General features: G+C 40.6%; 1 protein-coding gene across 8 annotated transcripts in view; it reads left to right on the top strand.

Moving 5' to 3' along the window:
• Positions 1-23063, top strand: part of SYNE1 (spectrin repeat containing nuclear envelope protein 1) — a 407591-nt gene that overhangs the window by 178627 nt on the left and 205901 nt on the right. For all 8 annotated transcript variants that reach the window (XM_037051212.1, XM_037051453.1, XM_037051603.1 and 5 more), the window contains 13 exons: positions 333-536; positions 1472-1679; positions 2486-2598; positions 4203-4408; positions 5399-5554; positions 8308-8599; positions 9442-9614; positions 12108-12417; positions 13816-13980; positions 17212-17568; positions 21532-21668; positions 21893-22070; positions 22496-22678. In XM_037051212.1, the coding sequence (XP_036907107.1) occupies positions 333-536; positions 1472-1679; positions 2486-2598; positions 4203-4408; positions 5399-5554; positions 8308-8599; positions 9442-9614; positions 12108-12417; positions 13816-13980; positions 17212-17568; positions 21532-21668; positions 21893-22070; positions 22496-22678 (2682 nt within the window). The remainder of the gene's footprint in view (positions 1-332; positions 537-1471; positions 1680-2485; positions 2599-4202; positions 4409-5398; positions 5555-8307; positions 8600-9441; positions 9615-12107; positions 12418-13815; positions 13981-17211; positions 17569-21531; positions 21669-21892; positions 22071-22495; positions 22679-23063) is intronic.

Here is a 23063-nt window from a genome sequence, read left to right as displayed (position 1 = left end):
GAGCAAGTTTTTGGTCACCAGCTCGGTAACGCTGCCTGAGTCGAGCTCCGAGTGTGAAATGCCGCGTGTGTTCCCTGGAACCTCAGACTGCCACTTCCACATTGCGTGTGAACTGTAATCCGTGCTCTTTCCATTTCCCCATCACTTAAAATGTTTGGCAACTTGGACCCTTGATTTTCCTTCTTAGAAAAATTGAATGAGCATCTATGGTTAGGTTTATGTGCTTTTGTTTGTTTGTTTGTTTGTTTGTTTACAATCAAGCCTCATATCCAAGAATTCCCAGTAAATGTCTGGCTGTCACATATTTTAATGAATTCTTACTTTATGTTTAGTTTATAGAAGCAGACCTAAGGCAGAAACTGGAGCATGCCAAAGAAATCAGTGATGAAGCCAAAGGCACCTTGAAAGATTTCAGAGCTCAGAGCACACAAGTGGAGAAGTTCATTAATGATGGAACAACCTGGCTGACAAAACTAGAGGAATCCGTGGTGAACTGTGCCCAAACCCGGACTTGTGAAGGGCTGAGAAAAGTGAAGGTAGGTAACAAACTCTCATGAAGTGTTTACACTTCAGTGGGAACATTAGTTCTCCTGGCTTGCGGTGACTGGGCTCAAACTATAACCTCTGCTCTCACTTACCCACATTAACCCACGACCCAGCACAGTACGTAATGGGTAAAGAACTGAATGCAAAATGAATAATCTAAAAACAGCAAAGTATGCATTGCTATAGGGCCTGCTCAAGGTTTCACGTTATTATTATTATTATTATTATTATTAAAAGACAATATCTATAGAAGTGTTTGATTTTTGAACTTGAATGCCAAGTAGTTTTTTCTCACTTAATTATTTTTATTGGTTAATGCAACAGCTTTTATATGAGGAGGATATATATACATATATATATATATGTATATATATATTTCTAAAACTGAGAAAGCATCCCATTTTTATGTCATTAGGTTCATTTTCATAGATGACATTCTTGATCAACTGTGAACAAAAATGGCTTGGTCTCTTTTAGCACACTTTCTTCCTGTACCCAAGACTAAGGACACCTCTTTTTCAGTTAACTACTTGGGCCTTTGTTGCACCCTCAGACCCTTGTGGCCCACTGACAAGTGTGAGTTTAGGAGGGTGAGTCCATTAATATTTTCTATCAACTTACTAACCCCGAGCTCATAGCTGGAATCTGTAAGGACTTACACATTTTGTTTTAAACCCTACACTATAACCCAGATCTTAGCTATATCTCAACATCTGTTAGCAGTTGTTCCCAAGGAGAACTGGGCAAAATTCTGAGTCAACACAGATATATCACAAATACTCAAAAAACGGCCCCACAAGAATGTATACATTACTGAGTGGATTTTGATAACATCGATTTCCCCCAAAAAGGACCATCATGGAATAGGTAGCATATTTCTCTTAGATGTGAAAAACATCCTTCACGGCGTACTTTTATTCTATAGGACATACAAAAAGAACTTCAAAGTCAGCAAAGCAGCATCAGCTCCACCCAAGAAAACCTCAATAGCTTGTGCCGAAAGTACCATTCAGCCGAGCTGGAGCGCCTGGGTGGCGTGATGACTGGGTTGACTAAGAAGCATGAAGCTGTCAGCCAGTTGTGCTCCAGAACACAGGCCAGCCTTCAGGACTCTCTGGAAAAACACTTCCATGGTGAGCTCTGACAGGCCTTTGCATGAATAGTTTGTTTACAAGAGAGAATCCAAACCAAATGCTATGTAGAAACTGCCAGCAAGCGTTTGCAAAACTTTCCAGAAGAACATCATGTTAAATGCATTTGTGCATCGAGATTTGGGCAGTAAGAGTGTTATACTTGGGCTCCCACCGTGAGCAAAATTCTTCCTCTTTCTCCCCGAGAAAGTCCACCAGTTTTGATGATTCTGGATTGCATCTGGATTTTTGACATATAGCTCACATTTTTGTGGAAAATTACTTCCACTGCTACATTGAAGTGACAGTAAACTTGGATTTTAGGGGAGAGTGTAATTCGGGAGAGGGCCAGTCATCCCAGGAGCCTGCCTCGGTTTCCCGAACGGCCGTGCCTGTGCCCTGATGTGGACACAGAAGGACTCTCCAGTCAGCTTGGGAGAAAGCTTCCTCCTTTTGCCGCCAAAATGGCTTTCGCGCCCCTAAAGTATCTCTCCCCCACGTTCTTCCATATTCAGGCAATCAGTGACCTTTTCCTACCCAAAGAAAGAAATTGAAAGGGAAATCAGACATGGAAAGTCTATAAATTTCTTCACAGTCTTTTCTATGAGATAATTTCTCAATTCCACCATGAGCAGTCATGGTTGGAAATCATGCCATGCCAAAGTCTAAATGGTTATTTTTATTTTCTCTCTGGAATATTTTGTAACGCACAGCACAGTGAGCTGAGGGCCAGAATTAATGCGTGATAGTAATCCTGGAAGCTCTTTCCATGTTTTGGATGCCTTTCTCATTTTTGTTACTTTCCAAAGAGTCCATGCAGGAATTCCAAGAATGGTTTTCTGGGGTAAAAACGGCAGCAAAAGAATCGTCAGATAGGACTGGCGACAGCAGAGTCCTGGAGGCAAAGCTCCATGACCTTCAGGTATGAACGCTGGTGTTGCTTTTCCTCCTTCCCCACGCTGCACCCAAGGGCCTTTGGGTCAGGCCCAAATCATCTCTTTCCCCCAGATCTTTTTATTTTCTTCAGGCTTTTCTTTTTCCTTATCAGAATTAGATTTCTTGAGTCATAGGAGATAGCAGGAAAAGCAAGTTGAAAAAATGTTAGAGCTACAGAATTTCTAGATCCCTTTCCCCTGTCTTTGAGCCTATTGATGGTTCTTTGGAGTGCACTCAAAACTAAACCTAATTTTAATTTCTATAGCAGTGAAAACATAAATAGTTACATCTGTTTTACACGACGATCACGGAGGAGTTTTAAAAAGAAGGTATCACTGACATCATTTGTGCTTTTTAACAGCCTGTGGTTTAAATTTGGAGCTTAGATATATTCAAATTAAAGCAATAGATAGGATAGATTGTTTAGGTTTTATGAACTGTGAAAAATATATCAATTCAGGAAAAAATATATGAATTCAGGCACGGCTGTGAAATAAAGTTAAGGAATGATTGAAGACTAGGTTCATACTGAGTTTGGGCTGTTTGTTAAGCAGCTAATCTGAGCAAAGCACTGTGTTATGTATTGTAAAAGTAATATTTTTAAAGATTTTATTTATTTATTTATTTATAGAGAGCGGGGAAGGGAGGGAGAAAGAGAGGGACAGAAACATCAGTGTATGGTTGCCTATCACGTGCCCCCTACAAGGGACCTGGCCCGCAACCCAGGCATGTGCCCTGATTGGGAATCGAACCAGTGACCCTTCGGTTCATAGGCTGGTACTCAATCCACTGAACCATACCAGCCAGAATATAAAAGTAATTCTTTTTTTAAATTAATGGGGACATGAGGATTTTGTGGCCCAATCAGTGATGACAATTATTTAGATAACTCATTAGCTGTCAGAGTAGGAAGATCACTGGAGTATAGGAAGTCAGTTTTGCAGGAAGCAGGGTGAATTCAGGTGTGGGATTGTCCCCTTTAAGGCTTGGGAGGCAGTGAAACTACAGAGAAAAGTCTGAGTAACAATTGCAAATGCCATGTTGGAACTTGGGGAAAAGACAGGGACTGGCATAGCAGTTCCTGTTCCAGGGTTCTTTGCTTTCCTGAAGCCATGCTAATACATATGGTCTCCAAAGAAGAGGTGTATTCCCTGAAAAGAAGGGAGCCGCAGTCAGAATATGGTGGGCAGGGCAGGTCAGAGAAGGAAGAAGGGTGGAGGCAGTCCACCAGTTAAAAGACACCACACGGTGTGTGGAGGTGGAGCCTGGTCTAGGTTGGGACAGTGAGAATGGGGAGGGACTGAGAATAAGACCTTGCCAAGGGCATCCTCCTCTCCAGGTTAACGTTGCTCCTGGTGTGATTCTCAGTGATTCCAGGGATGGGCTGGCCTCTCCTCAGTTCTGAGCCTTGATTATATCCAACTGTATACATCATTCTCACTCCAGCATACTTAGAAACTTTCTTCCTTTGGTCCCTGTTTTTCTTCTCTTGCTCTACCATCTCAGCTCAGAATTATTATTAATGTCCCCATGCACCAGGATCTCTGAATCAGAGCAAATATTTTATATCCCTTTTATTTCCTGAAACAGAACATTTTGGACTCAGTCGGTGATGGGCAGAGCAAGCTTGATGCTGTGACTCAAGAAGGACAAGTTTTGTATGCATATTTGTCTAAACAAATTGTCAGTAGCATTCAGGAAGAGATCACAAAGGCTAATGAAGAATTTCAAGCATTTCTGAAACAATGCCTCAGAGACAAACAGGCCCTTCAAGACTGTGCTCTAGAACTTGAGAGGTAGGTTGCTTTCATATAGGTAGATTTCATCATTCACAAAATATGTTTTCAGCGACTTGGAGAAAAAAAGCTATTGTGAGTAAACAAATCTTTGAAATTGTGAGTTTACATTTTAAAGCTTTGACTTTTAATTATAGGTTCATGCTGGGACAATAACCGATTGCTCGAACTATGGCTTTAATATCATTTGTTTTATTTTCCATATAGAAAATAAAGGAATTATATTCACTAGTAACTGTAAATGACATAAATACAGGATTTTTTTTTGTCTGTTTGAATAAGTCAAGATATTAGAGCTTTGACATCCAGGTTTTATACTAAGTATTTTTCTTGTGTCTACTTTTGCTGGGCTGGAGTTGAGGCAGAAAACACCTATTGAATTTACATAAATCCAGATTCCAATCAGGAGGCTATGTCAACATGGGTGAATGTAAAATTAGAAAGAAGGGGAAAGAAACTCTTGTTACCAAGGGGAAAAAATGTCAGTATAATCAGTGTGCCTTTCTGGTGGTAGAGTGAGGTGCCTGACTCTTGTCCACATTTCTCAGAGAACTCAAACTATTTTCAGAACTAAAACCTTGTGCTGTTGGGCCATATTCAGTTCCCATAAGACAGGAAGACACAGAGAAGACTCACCCTGTTTTTCACGGGGCCTCCACACCCTCAATTACCCATTGGCCCCAATTCAGGATACAGGTAGTAACTCACAAAGTGAAGTGTACATTGTCTGGGAATGTAATCTTGCTGGTTTACCAGGTAACCAAATCAGCAAGATAGGGTCATTCATTTTTGTCTGGATTGCCAGAGAAATTTTCATGACTTGTCCCTTTGTTACTAAAATAAGCGATCATTTGAGTAGGCTTATTGTTAAGTTTTCTACTTGAAAATTCATGAGATCTCAATTTCAACAGACATCGTGACCTCAGATATTAGAATTTATTGCCATGAGAACATAAGAATTTCTCTATGGTGGTTTTTCCTTTTTTTTAGCTTTGAGGATCAGCACAGAAAACTGAACTTATGGATCCATGAAATGGAGGAAAGGTTAAGCTCAGAAAATCCAGAAGAAAGTAAACAGCACATTTCTGAGAAGAAAAACGAAGTCCATAGACTTGAAATGTTTCTGGGCGAACTACTAGCTGCCAGGTACGGTGTCCAAATGGAATAGGTCCTTTCTCGACTCATGACAGTGCATTTGCCTTGTTGGTTGGTTGTTTGGTTTGGCTGTTAGTGGACGAGCTGGTTAACTGGCCATTGTGCGTATCACTATCCCTGAATGTGTAGATTAGAAATGATGGTGCAACATCTTCCCTGGCAGTGTGGTGCTCTGGAGAGAGCATAGCGACAGAGGTGAGGAGCTGGGCTGCATCTTTGTTCCACCTCCTTTCATGCAACAGACTGGACAGGACCCTCATTTCCTGTATTTCTTGATATAAACATTTATATGTAAGGCTTATATCATTTCTTGAGATAAGCCTTTAAACGTTGTGATGAGGATGATAATAATGATATAGTGTCTTCTCAGAGAATATTATAAAGATATAAGATGGTTAAAAGATACTCTTCATCAAAACAAATAATGCTGTCGATCTCAATTTCCACATACTCTTATGCACTTCCGCCCCTGGTGCCATTCCCAGTTCACCCTCTTCTCACAATGTGCTTTGTAAAACACGAGGCATGTTCATTAAATCTGACTGTCTTGAAAGTCCCTCCTCACTACAACAGTATTTTGTTTCTTCATTGCTTCCAGCTGAGCAAATGATTCTGGCTTTGTTCCCAGGCCAAGTTCTCTGGCCTGACTTTCAAGGCATCACTCCCTAAATTCGTGCTCCACTCCTGGCATTTTCACTTTCCATCAAGGGGAATATAATTTGACCCAAAACTCCTTAACTCCCCATTTAAAGAGTAGACACACTCCTCTGTGAAGCAGTAGGGACTAGCACCCAGCCTGATTAACAGGCAAATTGGATTGTACCCATTCAGATTATACTCATTCCTTGTTCCATTGAGTCCTCTGTGTGGTCCAACATGGCGACTGTTCCTAGTGTGGAAAAACAAATATGCAAACGAATGCACAAGGGGAACTCATGCTGACAGCTATTGCTGGCGTGCTGGTGTGAAGACTACCATAAAATTCCCCTGGGGTGCGTTGGTCCTATCTCTGTGAGCCCTGCCGTGGGGTAAACATTTTGGTTGATTCTACGTTCCCCAGCTGCCTATGATGAGCTCTTCAAGGCCAGAGACCATCAGGCCTTTATCATCTATATTCCCGTGGTCTAGTAGAATGTCAGAAAAATAGAAAATATTTGCTGAGCTAACAGAATAATGGCGTCATTCTAATTATATAACTTTCTGAAAGTTACACTTCATTTTTTTTTTTGCTTTTAAAATTTTGGATCTTGTCTGGGTAACATGTAATATGACCAGACCTACTTCTTTCCTCCTTCTAAACTTTTAAAATAAGTTGACACATTCTTCTTGAACTGTTACTCTCTGATATTCCATGCCCAGCTGTTCAGAGTCCTTAGTGTGTTTGCTCCCGGGTTCCTTCTAATTTACGACTTCTTCGGACAATTTACTACTTCTTCGGACAATTTACTGCTTCTTCGGACAATCCCGGAACTGGTCCCCCAGGTGCCTCAGCGGGATCACCTGACTTCTCTTACTTGCTTGCTGTTTTTGTTTTTTTGTCATAATATCCTCAGTACACATATCTCAGGGAGGGGATGCTCTGTATTGTTTTAAAGTATCCCAGACTTGAGACTCGTTGATTTTTTTATCATCCATTAAGCAATTCTTCTTAGAATAACAAGTGGTATCTGATCTCTTGAATTATTATTAAATCACATCATCGCTTTTGCCACCGTCTTGTCTTATCAAAAAGATTCCAAGAATGACAAATGTATTTTTGAGTAGATCTAATAGTGTATAAGTCACATGTATCTCATAGAGGCCCCCAGGATGCTACATACCTAGCGACTACTCAGGAAGATAGAGAGAGACCGAGAGACCATGTAGGAGGCAGGTTGTGCATCCTTTTCCAGCACTTGCTGTGCTTTGTGTTCAGACATGCGCACTCTCCCCGCTGGTATTCCGGGCGTCTGCTGATAGAGGTGCTGGTCTGCGTTCAGAACCTGTACAGCAGGATGGAGGCCAGCCCAGCTTCATGGGATTACATTTTCCCTTGAGCTAATGAATGTAACTCCACACTGAGATGAGCAAGCACCTGAGATATAAGAATGACACCCTTCAGCACACACACAATGGCCTTTTGAGAGAGTTTTTTGTTTTGCATTTTATCTCTGCAAAAGATTGTGGGGACATGGGATGATGGTAATAGCCCAGGCTTCTAGAAGGCCAAAGCCTTGTGGATTGAGACAGACAGGGTGGAGGAGGCTGTGGGAGGTGCCTAGAGGAGGAGCCATGCACACCCCACCCTCTCCGGAGTCTTCATGACCCTTCCTGAGGACGGGACGCCTGTGCTGAGCTCTGAAAGGGGCGGCTAGGAAAGAAGCGGAAGTGAGCAGAAGGGTGCTCACAAAGGAGGACCCTCCGTGTAGGTATAAAACAGCAGAGTGTCCGGGGGCGTGTCAGCAAGCAGCTTATGCTTAGAGCCTGGACCAGGACTGGGAAGGGGCTGGGCCGTTTTCTGAAGTGCCCTCCTACTCACACCTTGGATGGAGGCACAGCAGGACTGAATCAGGCCCTCGATGGGAACGGACTCCAGGAGGAACCGCTGGAGAAACAGGTGGCCAGGGCAGTCCCCAGGCTCTTCATTCTAAAGCCATGTCAGCTATGAGCTCTTGTCTGGGGACTGCTCCAATATCGACACTCATTTGTCACTCCCCAGCACTCTAGAATGTCGGTGTTCATCTCTTTGTTTCCGTTTTCTTTAGAGAGTCCCTGGATAAGCTCTCCGAGAGAGGGCAGCTTCTCGGTGAGGAAGGCCATGGTGCTGGGCAGGAGGGGCGCCTTTGCTCTCAGCTGCTTACCAGCTACCAGAACCTAGTCAAGATGACCAAAGAGAAGCTCCGGAGCCTCCAGGTGGCCCTGCAGGAGCATGAAGCCCTGGAGAGTGCGCTGCAGAGCACGTGGGCCTGGGTGAAGGATGCACAAAACAAACTGGCCCTGGCCGACAGCACCATCGGAAGCAAAGACACCGTGGAAAAGCGGCTCTTACAAATACAGGTACGTGCGGTGCCAGCCCGACACTGACCGCGTCTGAAGACTGATGGGATTAGGTTCACAAATGTGTGAGCTGGGTCCTCATTGTCCAGTGAGCCTCTCTCTCTCACAGGATTATGAGAGATTATGTGGGAAGAATGGAGACATTGGGCAAAAAGGATTTGGGGGATCGTTTTCCCCCTGGGTAATGGAAAGAAACGTTTTCATTTTAATGGCATTGAAATTATTTTTAATTTCATTTAGTAAATATCCAATAAGCATTATGAAATGAATGTCTACTTGAGTCCAAGTACTATGCAAATTGCTGGGCATATAGAGATAAAAGTTAGTCCTGGCTTTCTCAGAGTTGAAGTCAGTGGGAGAGACCACCTGTAACTGTTAGCAGCAGTATAGCATGTGCATAAGGACCATGGGTGAAGCCCACAGTGAGTGTGGAATGCACAGAGGGGACCGTCCACCCAGACTGCAGTCAGTGACGCTGACCTTGAAGACAGGGCTTAGCCAGGCCATGGAGGTGAGGGATTGTTAGGTTTTTGACAAGTGTACTTTCATTTTCAGAGTAATTCCTTTCTTACTCTAAAACTAAATTTCAGCAAAGTTACAATACGTGGGCAAGTAACCTGGAGTTTTCCAAGAATTTAAATTGGAGGTAATCTTTATTCCCAGACTCCCAGACATCTAGTTAGGTCAAGTGTTTGAATGCAGTGTGGTCTAGACTCTGTTGTTGCTGTTTTCATTTTAAGGTGAGCAAGACTACCTTGAGTCTCCTGGGAAACATAATTGTACTAAAAAATATCACAAGACTTTACTGTTTCTACAGACATGTATTCACTCTTCTTTGATAGGATATTCTCCTGATGAAAGGTGAAGGAGAAGTTAAGCTAAACATGGCCATTGGCAAAGGGGAGCAGGCCTTGAGAAGTAGCAACAAAGAAGGTCAGAAGGAGATTCAGACTCAGCTGCAGACACTTACAGATGCGTGGGCCAATGTCATGAGCTCCTCCATCCGTGCTCAAAGGTACACAGCCCTTTTCTATTGTTTCTTTGTCTAAACAAAACCCAGGGGCTTGGAAAACTGATGGAGCAGTGCCAAGGGTATCCTGTGGGAGACTGACCGAGCATATTATTTTCACTAGTTGTACACTTGTCTGTATTGGCCTAGATTGTGTTTTCTGTAATGGCAAAGACTGGCTTTTATTTGTCTGTTTGTTGTGTGTGTGTACAATATTTACATCTCCCATAATATCTCTTGTGGAATTTTGTATACAATGTGGGCTCAGTAGAATGCGCCTTTTCAATTCATTAAAGCAAGGATATGTAGTTTTGAATAACTTTAATGTTTTCACTTTTTAAAGAAGCCTAAGGGAAATTAAGTGGTTGGCAACTGTGGAGCTTAAGGGTACCTCTTTTCCTCAAACCACAGTAGTGTCCCCCACATTGGGGTTGCGGAAATGCGGCCGGTGGGGAGGGTTGGTGGTCATGGGGATGGGGCATCCCTGGCATTTCGTGACTGAGGCCAGGAAAGGTGGTGTCCTTCAATGCATGGGACATTCTCACACAAGCAACAATCAGCCTGGCCGGGGTGTCTGTAGAGTCTCTGTTGAGAAGTACTGCACAGGAGCTGCTGAAAAAACAGACAAGATACTGACCGTTACCCTAGGTGGTGGTGGTGCAGTTATATTTATGAGTGGGGGGTGTTCACCTTCTGGCTCCTCTGGGTGTCCACAAACGGTCGGGCTGGCTTGTTGGGCAAATGACCATCAGTCAGAGTTACATAAAAATACCTTCTGGAGCCATAATCTGAAAGTTATGGGTACTGTTAGACCACCAAAGAAGTGTGTGCTCACTGTGATCAAAATAAATAGTTAAATAAAACATTAACATTCATCACAAAACAAAACAGCAGACTCTGCAATTATTCACTGCAAAGTAAGATGCCATGGGATGGTACAAGAATGCCAGGCTTGGGGTGGCTTCTGGGGAGGTGAGGTTTATTTGGAGTTTCTAGAAAACTCTTTGAGGAAAAGATAAGACTTTTAGCATATGTGATAAGTTTCCTATGGATGGGAACAAAACAATTTGAGAAAATGCTGAAAGTACATTTCCCACAGATATAATTCCAGGATGATGGGGTTGTATACCAGGGAAACTAAGAGGAGTCACTGAAGATGAGTTCAGAATCACTTTAAAGCCGACTACCTTAAAGCAGGGGTGTACACCCCGGGGCCCACGAGCCACATGCAGCCCAGTGTGGTATGAATACTGCCCAACGCAAAATTGTAAACTTACTTAAAACACTGAGATTTCTTTGTTTTCATTAGTGTCTGTGTATTTAACGTGTGACCTACAACAACACTTTTTCCACTGTGACCCAGAGGCGCCAAAGGGTTGGACATCCGCGCTATAAAGTTTTAGAAATCCAGCCAGAAGAGCCTTTTCCTTCACTAACTAGAGAGCTGTTTGGTTGACTATTACATTTTGTATTACATTTCTTATATTATAAATATATTTAGTCTTCATCCCTTCATCCATTCAACACAGAATGCTGTGAATATGTATCCCTAAGTGAAAATCAGTCTAAAGACATTGTTTAGCTGGGAAGATTACCCTAAATTTTAAATTCCAGTCAAACAAATAATTGCCATCTGATTTTGATACAGTGAATTGAGCCCCCCAAAATGAAGAATTGATATGCTAAAGTTGAATTGATGCCCCAGTGCTGATTTTTAAAAATTTTTTTAGATTTTTATTTATTTATCTTTAGAGAGGAAGGGAAGGAGGGAGAGGAAGAGAGGGAGAGAAATATCAATGTATGGTTGTCCCTCATGTGTCCCCTGCTGGGAACTGGCCTGCAACCCAGGCATGTGCCCTGACTGGGAGTCAAACCGTGATCCTTTGGTTCACAGGCCTGCGCTCAATCCACTGAGCTACACCAGCCAGGGCCCAGTGCTGATTTCTAAGAACATAACACATATCTCTGCTTATTTATGTAGGACATTACATTTGGAAGACAGATCTCCAAATGCATAAATGACTGCAACATCTTACTTAAATTTTGACTCGATTCACTTTCACTGGAAGAATTGTGCCATGGGTCAGAGAAGTAGTGTTACTCCTTGCACTTAAACACAGCACCTTCACCACTTACAGCAGCTTGCAGGATTGAGGAGGTTCATTAAGCCACCCTGGAGCATAGATTTAGCACTGTTCCACGCCAAATATTGAAGGGCCCAAATATAGAGCAAATTCCACAGCAGTTTCAAGAGTTGAACTGCTGCATAGTAGATAAATGAGCATTCTGGTTGCTTGAATGTGCATATGCACACGGGCAAGGGAAATAATGAACTTCCTAAGCACTGTATTGTAAAGTGGAAGATGAAATGTCCTCAGTAAAACTATTTAAAATTGGCACACACAAAAAAAGAAAGAAAACTTACACGGATGCAATGCCTTCCTAATTGGTTTCCAGTAGAGGTGTCAAGATAACTTATTTTCATAATATTATTTCTAGCACTTTAGAGTCTGTGATTAGCCAATGGAATGACTATCTGGAGTGGAAAATGCAGTTGGAGCAGTGGATGGAAACCGTAGATCAAAAAGTGGAGCATCCGTTGAAACCGCAGCCAGGTCTGAAAGAGAAGTTTTCCCTCCTGGACCACTTCCAGGCCATCGTCTCTGAAGGGGAAGATCGCACCACAGCCCTGCACCGCCTCTCCGCCAAAGCCAGGGAGCTCTGCCGGAAGACAGAGGACGAGTCTTTCAAGGAAACAGCTCAAGAGGAACTGAAATCACAGTTTAATGATATAATGACCGTTGCCAAGGTTAGTGTTTTCTATTGAAGAAAAGCCTTCAAGGCTCAGGTAAAGAATACCCTGAGGGTTGAATTAGTGGGGAATTAGCTGCTCTAAAACTGTTGGTACCTTCAGTGAACAGATATTATATGAAGATAATTTCTCATCTATGGATGGCCATGAACTTTTCCTTTCCTCATTCTTGAGATTACATTTTCTATTCTGAAGGTTATGATTTTCTCTGCTTAGAATGTTAGTCAACCCATTTGGGGAGGGAAATTGTTGAACCTCAAATATTAGTGTTTAAAAGTTCTTTACCTTTTTCCTGCTACTTATATTTATTGTAGTAAATGCAAGCCTATTTACCTCCCAGACTTCAGTCATGTACAAAACATTGAGTTTTATTCTCATCTGAGCACAAATTTTTTCTATTCTCAAAGATATAGGCTCCTTCATGTAATATGAAGATATTTTTCAGTTCTCCATCTGAATCTTTCCTTTCCTTCACAATTGCTTTTGTACATTTATAACAATGTTAAAGAAAAGAAGGAAGAGGGGTTTTTTCACCTTTTTTTTTGATTTTCTTTTGGGGACTTTCTCTGCATTACTAACAATTATTACCATATGTATTTGTTTTCTTAACTTTTATTTTAGTAGTCTTTAAAATAAAAATCAGTAAGATACATGTGAATTCTGATGTTGTCACATTTTAGATGTGTGACATTGGGCCTATTACTTGACTTCTGTAACCTCTGTCAGTGTCATTTCCCATAAAATGGTGATAATAATAGTGTCACAACATCACAGAGCTGTTGTGAGGATAAAATGAGCAAATGCTTCTAATACGCCTAGTCCAGTGTTTTACACACAGCCAGCACAAATAATTTCTTAGATGATAAGAATTGTTACAATAATTATTACTACGTGGATTAGTGAGAGATTTTGGTCATCATTTATTAAGCACAGATTTTTATGCAAAGCTGGGCAAAAGTAAAATTATAGGAAAAATGGTTTTAGCCTCCAAGTCTTTTAGTATAAGATTTAGTATTTTTACTTTAAGACACTGAGCACACAGAAACTTCAAGAGTAAGAGTGATGTTTTCTGAGATAATTTAAAATCCAATATCAGCACCGGCTGGTGTGGCTCAGTGTATTGAACACTGGCCAGAAAACCAAAGGTTCACAGGTTCCATTCCTAGTCAGGGCACATGCCTGGGTCGTAGGCCAGGTCCCCAATTGGGGGCATGAAAGAGGCAACCAATTGATGTATCTTTTGCATATTGGTGTTTGTCTCTTTCTTCTTCACTTTCCCTCTGTCTAAAAAGTAAATAAATAAAATCTTTTTTAAAAAAACAATATCAAACTGCTGTCAAATTTTATATTCTCAGTAGTGACTATTGCTAAAGTAGCCTTTTCTCTCTTTTCTAGGAGAAAATGAGGAGAGCGGAAGAGATTGTGAAGGACCATCTAATGTATTTAGATGCAGTGCAAGAATTTACAGATTGGCTCCATTCAGCAAAGGAAGAACTTCACCGGTGGTCGGATATGTCTGGAGATTCATCAGCCACCCAGAAAAAGTTGTCTAAAATTAAGGTCAGAAAATGGGCAGATACTGTAACTTCACCATTTCATTGGTTCTTGTTACAAAGACTCTGTAGATTTGAGTCTATTATTTAAAATGTTTTCTTCTGGTGTTGGTGTTTATTACCTTGCACTTCATGAATTCTAAACACACACAAGAGGGAAAAGGGGAATTCAGAACACTTCACATTGTGAGCAAAATAAAGCGCCATCTGTGTGTGCTTCTCCGTGGGAATGTGCCTACTGCTGTGGCGTGAGAGGTTCAAAATATACACCAGCTTGGAGCGCTGACTGAGCTGGGTGTTTTATCCCAGGACAGGAGAAAGTTTATATATAATAACTTAGTTAAAGACTTTTGAACAATAACTTGGAAATGTCATTCTATATGTTTTATTCTGCTTTCCTAGCTACCAGTACAACAGCATAACGAAAGTCAGTACTTTAAAGCATATTAAAATTATCACCCACAAGGGCAACTTAAAGCAAAAAAAAAAAAATACAAGATCACACAACTCAAACATTACAGATTTTAGTTATTTCTAGGGGCTTGAATATTATGATACACTGTAATAATTTTCCTCATGGGGGAAGTAATAGATTTTAATCTAAAAATTAAGTGGTGATAAAATTCTTACTGGTTAGTTAGAGGAGGAAATGTTGGGTATCCGTAGTGAAACTGTCATCGGGGATTCAAAGCTCAAATTGTACCGCAGTCTCTGGACATCAGATCATAAAAACCATGAAAGCAATAGATGATGATAACGGTCATAACAGTAAAAACTACAATTTGAAGATTTCACCCTATGGGCTTACCTTATTTAAATCGTATAGTGAGTGTGAGGTTTTAAATGAGATAATCACCTAAAGGCACATTTTAAGTTTTTATTACCTGTGTGATCCTTTAAAATGCTTCTGTGACATATTTCTCAGTAATACTTCAATTTCTTCCTCCCTCCACCCATTTGGGCAGCCGGTGTTGTGAATCCCCCAGGGAACCCCCAGGGTAGTAAGGAATGATGGTGCACAAGCTGATGTGTGTAAAGTAGTCTACTAAGTATAATAACCTGTGTCTTTGGGCAAGTCACGTGGTGTCTCAGACCTCAACGTATTAACTGATAAAATAAGAATAACCATAGTACCTGCCTCATAAAGTAATTTTGGGGACTAAATTAGGTCTTGCACACCAAACATTTTGCATCATGTTTGACACAGAATGCATCAATGAGAAAATCCAATGAATTTGGTGAATGAGTAATTTAATTATCTATGGAGGGAGGGATGATGTATAAAAAGTCAAGAGTGATGGTCAAGACATTGCCCAGAGTCAATAAAGCTATGTCCATCTGAGAAAAACAAGTATAGGCTGAGTAGATGGGTTATAGTCAGAGGGAAAAAGGAGGAGTTTAACTGTGAACAGATGGGATTTGGACTGCTGGGTGGTGATGTCTAGAAAGCAAGTGAGTGTTCAAGTCTGAATTCAGGTTAAGAGACTGGATTGATGATTGACGACACAGAATTGGAATGGTCAGCATATGATCTGTAGTTGAAATTACCAGAGTGAATGACACCGAAACCTACTTATAAAGCAAGCAGAACGAGGGGCACAGAATCAAAACTATCAATATTTAAGGGACCCCAGGAGAGCATTGCAAAGGGAGAGGAAGAAAAAGAGATACATTAAGAGGAAGACCAGGAAGGTGCGGTGTCCCCAGAGCCACTGGTGCAGAAAGAGGTCCCCATCACAGAAGCAGCAAGAGTCAGCTTTTAGAAGGAGGATCAAAAATGCTCACTGGACTTGGCAGTCAGGCTATTCGGCAGCCACTGAGCTATTCCCACAGACAGGGGAGGAGGGAGGAGACTGGTCACGTGGCTTTGGGAGTGGTAGGGTGGAATCAGAGATGGCAAGGCAAGACTAAAGTTTTGAAAGGTTGATATGAGAAGATTAAGACAATTCTTTTACAAGGCTGCTTCCCGGGTTGCCAAATACTTTAAAAAGAAAAAAAAAAGCTTTTATAAAATAATTTAAAAAATATAGGAAATGTGGGAGAAGTTGCTGACAGAAAGAAACTGGAATTTGGGAAGGGGAAAGTGAAGACTCTCCTAAGTCCAGGTCAGGCCTGAATGTAGGCTGGCGTGGGTGCAGAGAAACCCTAGAGGGAATAAGTAAGCACCTCCTGTGTCCTGTCTTCCCTACCCACCCCTGGGAGTAACCACTGAGAACAGGTGACTGCAAAGCCAAATATGTGTGTGTGTATGGGGGGGGTGTGTATACATGTGTGGGCATGTTCATATAATATTTTTAAAGAGTTTAAATATGAAACAAGGGAATACCTGTGAAAGCTTTTTTAAACCACTTTAAAATGATCATTTTAATTTATTTAAAATCTGGGGGAGTGGATAGTGATAGCATGTAGTGAAACACCCCATTTTAATGCCAAAGAAAATGGGAATGATGTGTTAGGGAGTACATTGGGAAACTGATTTTCAACGATTGATATTCTCTGAACTCTAGCTTGGATATCACTCATGAAAGCAAACTGTGAGTATTTAAATCTAGTGCTTAGACAGGGAATGGGATTGAGACCCTGGGCAAAGCCCAGTCCTGCTACAATCCTTGTTCCCTTGCCCGTCATTTGAGAGCAGAGATTTTCAACCCGTGTGTCACAAGAAGTTTTAAAACATGCAATACCTGACTATTTAGTCATGGACACTGACCTCTCGTCCCTTGGATTGTCACAGAAAAAAATGACAATAGCCATCTGGTGTACACGAATCAAAGTTATACCTATTTTCTTACTAGATGGGCTAAAAATATATTTTTAGTGTGCCACAGAATTTTGGTAATTAGTTTATGCATATCATGAGATAAAAAAAGAAGTTGAAGATCACTAATTTAGGGAGAAGTATGGGTTTGCGTATTTACAGAAGCAATATACCATAAACAAATATTTAAGTCACCACCAAAACAGTTTTGCATATTCAAACAATGCCAGATTTCAGGGTCCCTATCTTGTCTGTTTCAGGACCTTTGGGATTTCTACAGTTTGTTTTTTGCCAGGAGCCTTGGTCCTGAGGATGAGAATTCTCTGCTGTTATAACTTAGGGGTGGGTGGACGGATCCATTCTGGTTCCCTGTGGCACACTTGCTAAAACTTCCCAGCAGGATGGGGTCCCCCTCCGTACATATTTGGAAACTTGCTGTGACTCAGCCTCCTTGGTTACCATGGTGACATTCCATCGCAGGAGCTGATGGATTCCAGAGAGACCGGGGCAAGCCGCCTAAGCAGAGTGGAGGCACTGGCTCCTGCAGTGAAACAGAATACAACGGCCGGTGGGGGTGAGCTCATGGACTCGGAGATGCAGGCCCTTCGTGCCGACTGGAAGCAGTGGGAAGACAGTGTGCGGCACACACAGACCAGCCTCGAGAACCTGGTGAGCCAAATGGCCCTTTCAGAGCAGGAGTTCTCAGGCCAAGTGGCCCAACTGGAGCAGGCCCTGGAGCAGTTCAGTGTGCTTCTGACATCGTGGGCTCAGCAGCTAGCTGCCCTGGAAGGCAAGAACACAGACAAGGAGATAGTGGAGTGCTGGAAGAAAGGACGGGTAAGTTGGCTGTCTGGTTGCTGTTGGTGGCTGTGCTGAAAATTTGGTTTGGTTCTCATTGTTGCTCAAACAAAAACAAAAACAAAAAACCCTTGCTAACTAAAACCACACCATGCTCAGACTTGGAAGAAGTAAGTTTTTCCAATTACATTTGCAAATCAGATCTGTTTTCTTTTCTCATAAGTGAAACTATTACAAAAATAAAGATAGAGGAGAGAAGTTATTATGTGCCACAGAAAACAGTTATTGTTAGTGGAAATATTCTACTTTCATTCTTAGGCTGTAAGACTTTGTAATACTGTATTTCGCCATTCAGTCTGAAAAATGGCCTGTGGGTAGAGGCATAAATAGACGGAGAGTCATAGCTGTTTTCCTGCCAGCGAATTATTTACAACAATTAAATGATTGAGTTTACAGTTTTCAAAGAAACATCTAGTAATCTCCTAAAGCACAACTTTAGGAGATAATCGTTTTCACCCTGATTACCTCTCCGGTGTGTCGTTTTGACAGTTGTGCTGGAATTAACCCGTTTTCGGAACTCCTATGTCATGCTCACGGGCTGCCTTCCGGACATTTTTTTTTTTTTTAACGAATGGCAGCCCTTTCAGAATGAGAGGAAAGGAAGCATAAAAGGGATAGTGAAGAATGGGCAGAAGCTGGAGGCCCTCTTGCTCTTTTTATTGTTAAATGCTATCTTAGAAAGACTTTCTTTTGATATTTGCAGTTTAATAATGCTCTGAATTGTGGATGTCCTTAAAAGGAAGTTTTAGTAAACTTCTCTTGTCTATTTATGTTATAAACGTTTCAAAATAGCCCCAGCTAGTAAGAAACTCATGTAGTATTTCCGTAAGTTTCCCAGTAGAAAAACAACATCGTCTAGTTTTTGATTAAGTTTTCAGAACAGATAGAGCACACCACAAAGGGAAACTTTATAATCATCTCTTTAGCTATTTTATTTAAAATGTTTCTAGCTTATATATATATATTGTTGGATGCCCCTCTTATCCTTTAGGCTTAAGCACCAGAATAAAGTGTAGAAAGCTGTTTTGTAAAATAGGGACGAGGAAGTTGGTAGTGATTCCATGTGGTTAGTATTATTCACTCTGATGGCAAAAATCTTTTATAATATTTTAGTTCTGTTTTGTTTCCCTTTCTTTTCCTATTATTAATATGGGCGAAACTTTTAAAAGATTTGGTGGTATTTAAATTATATTTCTATTATATTACTATTCTTAGCTATTGTTATTTTTTAATATCAATACTGTTAGGGAAAATAATAGGTGAGGCCTATTACAAAAAAGTAATGCAAAAGTAAATAGGTTTTTAACCGTGTGAACAAGTCAAAGGCAACAGCCCCTGCTCACATCTAGTTCCAGATTCAACTCTGGAGCGCGGGCTTTGGATGACAATACTACATTACCTCTAAATACTCAAACTTCTTATTTTGATACTGTCATTTTATCTAATTATGGGGACAATAAAAAAGTAATTACAATTATGTGGTAGGATAAAGGTGCTAGCTAATGATGCTTATGGTGGTAATCAGTTTGTAATATATAAATGTACCATACCGTGAATTTTACACCTTAACCTCATACAGTGTTGTATGTACGTCAATACCTCAATAAAGCTGGAAATAATCTTTTAAATGTTTAAAAAATGGAGACAATACTCCCACTACAATGAATGCATGGGAAAGCTTTTCAAAATAATGAATTTGCCAAGGCTCCTGTGGCTTTGTTTTGCTGTTAGGAGTGGCTTGTCATTGTTAGCAATCATAATAATAATTAATCATGAGCCTTCACAGGCATTTACTTTCTCCTCTGCAATTAAATGCTGACACTCAAGAAATCTTTTAAAAAATAAAATGGTTCATTATCTATAGACTATATAAATCATATCACAAAAAATTCTTGTTCACTGTGTTTCCAAAACTCCTGTCTTTTAATATCTATGGGCAATTAGTGTTGGACATTTAGCAGTTTTCCTAACCTGAATAACCTCTAAGGGGAAAAAATGCATCCCAGGACTTCACTGACACAGAAGTGTATAACCTGATATTTATATAAGGAAGATTCTAATAATATCCTTTAATTTATGGTGAAGTTAGAGAAAAAAAATTCAGTGTAAAATTTTGGTCAAAACTTTTCACTTTTGATAGCCCCAAATAGACAAGTGACTCATTGGAGTCTCTGGGGTTTCTCACTTACTTCGTTGGTAAGTTTTCTTTGGTTTTTATAATGCTCCTCTTTGAATAAAAGATTCAATATGAGGTAAAAGAATAGTTACTAGTTTAACAGCTGGAGTTTCAGAGAGAAACTTTCTAAGTATGAGTTATGAATCTCGTGCATAAAAATACTGTAGAGACCTCTAGCCTGGCACTCAACTAAATAAAGAAGTTTAAAGCTAAGAGAACACCATCTCTCCTCTCAGGACCACAGTCAAGGTAGAAAGGCCAACACACTCAGAACCAGGGGGAACACAGTAGCAATGAGTGCCAAGAGGTGGCTGTGCGTTCTCAGCGAGAGGCCCCTAGGAGGTCAGGAGGAGGACAAGGCATCCTTCGGGGAGGCACTACTTGAGGGGAGTCTTGAGGGATAGTCACACACTGGCCGGATCTGTGAGATGGAGGAATGGCACCATGGCACGAAATTACTGAGCAGCGAGAAAACGCAGGAGAGAAAACCAGATAATAGGATTCAAATCAAGAGGCTATTGTGCTATTCTGGAAAGAAAGGACAGACGTGTCAGTGGAGGCTGTGAGAGTCAAGATGCAAAGGTAGCTGATTGAAAGAGCGCTCTGCGATGCGGAACAGACCAGACATCATTAGCTCGTGCATGGGGTGAGAAGGGAAACGGGTGAGGCCGGGTGATGCCTGGCTTCCTGATTTCGATAAGGTGGAGGACAGTGGTGCCATTTACTGGGATGAGCAGTGAGACACAGGCCTGGTTTGTTGAAAGGTGTGGTTTTCCTACAAATCTAGGCCATCTCATGATAAATATCTCTGAGGATTAAAAATAGTAATGGCAACGGCTCTCTGAGTAGTTACTCATCTTTTTGTCTCTCCTCTTTAATTCTCCTTATTATTCACCTTGGCAATACCACTATTCACACACTCCCATTTAAATATCTGAGAGTCATTGACTTGCTAATTTTACTTATAAGACACTTACTAAAGTGCTAGAAATTGTGTAAGTGTTTGACACCCAAGGTGCCATTTGCTCTTTGTATGACAGTCCTTCGTGTAACTCTGTGGACCATTGCCTTCATTTCAGAGGTGTACTTGTCAAGCACCAATACTTTATTTGGATTAGATATTCATACAACTGTGATTATTCATGTGCCTCATACCTTTAGTCCTGTTGGGGTGGGGGTCCCTGAATTCAGCAAAATGATTGGTGCATGGCAGCCATTTAGAAAATATTTCATTCATGCTTTTATATGAATGAAAGTATGAAATAAATGAATTACTATTTAAATCAAACTTGTGGATTATAAGAATTTTTCATGTGAAAGTTAATTTTACATACTACACAAAATCAATGGCTGCAATATAGGTACCAAAAATAAGTGTTGCTTTCCTTTGAAATGCTTTCTCTTTCATTTTAAATAGTATTTTTTTTTTCTGATGGTCTAGTCAGACTATTTTGAAACAACTTAGGCTACTTTCTCCTCTTTTTTCTCACCCCACTTTAAGTTATTTGACCACTTGATCACTTGACTTTTTGCCAACATTTCACACTAGAGTGCCTGCCTTTCCAGGCCTAGAAAAGGATGCGAATTCGCCGTGTGCCATTATTTGCCACAGGGCAATCCTGAAATGGGGCCTCATTTCCTTACTGAATTTGTGTTGGCTCTTCCCTCACTAATAAGCTAAACTATGAGTTATGTGTTTATAGTACAAAGATGTGGAAATGACCTAATCCAAGTGCTTACCCCTTCATTGCGTTGTTTCCCAATAGGAGGTACTGGATGCCCTGCAAAAAGCAGAGCCTGAGACAGAGAGTCTCAAGTCTCAGCTGAATGAACTTTGTCGATTTTCCAGAGACCTGAGTACATACAGTGGAAAAGTTTCTGCCTTGATTAAAGAATATAACTGGTGAGCATGAACTTAATTGGTATTTAAAATATTTTCATATAAATCAGAAGCTAGAGGCTTGTATACAGTAAAGTGTGATTTCAATATTAATATAAGTTAATCATTAAATGCATCCCTAAAGGACATGAATGCATACTCTAAGAATCGTGGATTCTATCAAACATTAATTTAATTTCCCTTATCATTTCTTCCCTTCCATGAAACACTTCCAACCGTGGATTCAGTCTTTGTCTGCAAGCATCCAAGGGCTGTCAGAATAAAGAACAGATTTTACAGCAAAGATTTCGAAGAGCTTTCAAGGATTTCCAGCAGTGGCTGGTTAATGCAAAAATCACCACCGCCAAATGTTTTGATATACCTCAAAATATTAATGAAGTTTCAATAAGTCTTCAGAAAATACAGGTACAAGTGTTATTAATGAATTCTAATGATGGAACTTCAGTGAATTAAAAAGGTGCCTCTAGATCATTGTAGAAACCTATTAAAATTTTGCTTAAGAAACTCAACTTTCAATTAAATCCCTGCTTGAAACAGTTGACTGTAGACATGATGAGAAACTAGTCCATTTATATGAATGCATGCTATTTTATATACATTAATAGGGATGGAGTGACAAGCAATGTACCTGAGCATTCTAAGTAGATGTTTGCATTTAATTTTTACAGTAACGGCATCAGATATGGTAATAGAGCCTTAGTCACTTAATATGTACAATAAAAACTGTTCATCCCTTCTCTGCGATTTTATTGAGAAAGAGGTAGAAAAAATCAATGCCTTTGAAAGCAGAGAGCATTTTCTGGTGCCCAGTCTTACATTTTTCCTTGTAGGAATTTTCATCAGAGAGGGAAAACGGACAGCACAAGCTAAACGTGATGCTCTCTAAAGGGGAACTTCTGACTGCTCTGCTGACCAAAGAGAAAGCCAATGGTATCCAGGCCAAAATGGCCAATTCAAAAGAAGATTGGAAAAACTTCCATTCAAATCTTCACCAGAAGGAATCTGCCCTGGAGGTATAATGTAACCAACTACATGGACATATTCTGTGTCGTTTGTTGGTGATGGTGATCTTCCTTAAACCACACTCCCAGTATATCTGGGTACCCTTGTCAATGATTTGGTCATCCCTCTCTAAATACAAGTGGATAGCTAGATCATGCCCAGAAACAGCTCCATGTCCGAAGTGGGAGCCTCCATGAGGAATTAAGTAGCTTGCAGACATAGTAGGGCCTCTTATCACAGTCCATAAGAAACAACTGGTTTTTATTTTAAGCATGTCACTTAATCTTTCCCTTGAAATCCCTTAATTCTGAAAGTTGTTCTAGGAAAATAAGCAGAAGTATCTCTGTAAGGCTACAAAATGCTATGGATGAGATGCATACTTTAAATAATGCAAAT

This window comes from Sturnira hondurensis, unplaced genomic scaffold, assembly GCF_014824575.4.
Source record: "Sturnira hondurensis isolate 20B ecotype Veracruz unplaced genomic scaffold, ASM1482457v3 Scaffold0000167, whole genome shotgun sequence".
NCBI classification, from domain to species: Eukaryota; Metazoa; Chordata; class Mammalia; order Chiroptera; family Phyllostomidae; genus Sturnira; species Sturnira hondurensis.
Note: the sequence above shows the minus strand (reverse complement) of the source record. Positions and strands in the feature narration are given on the sequence as shown.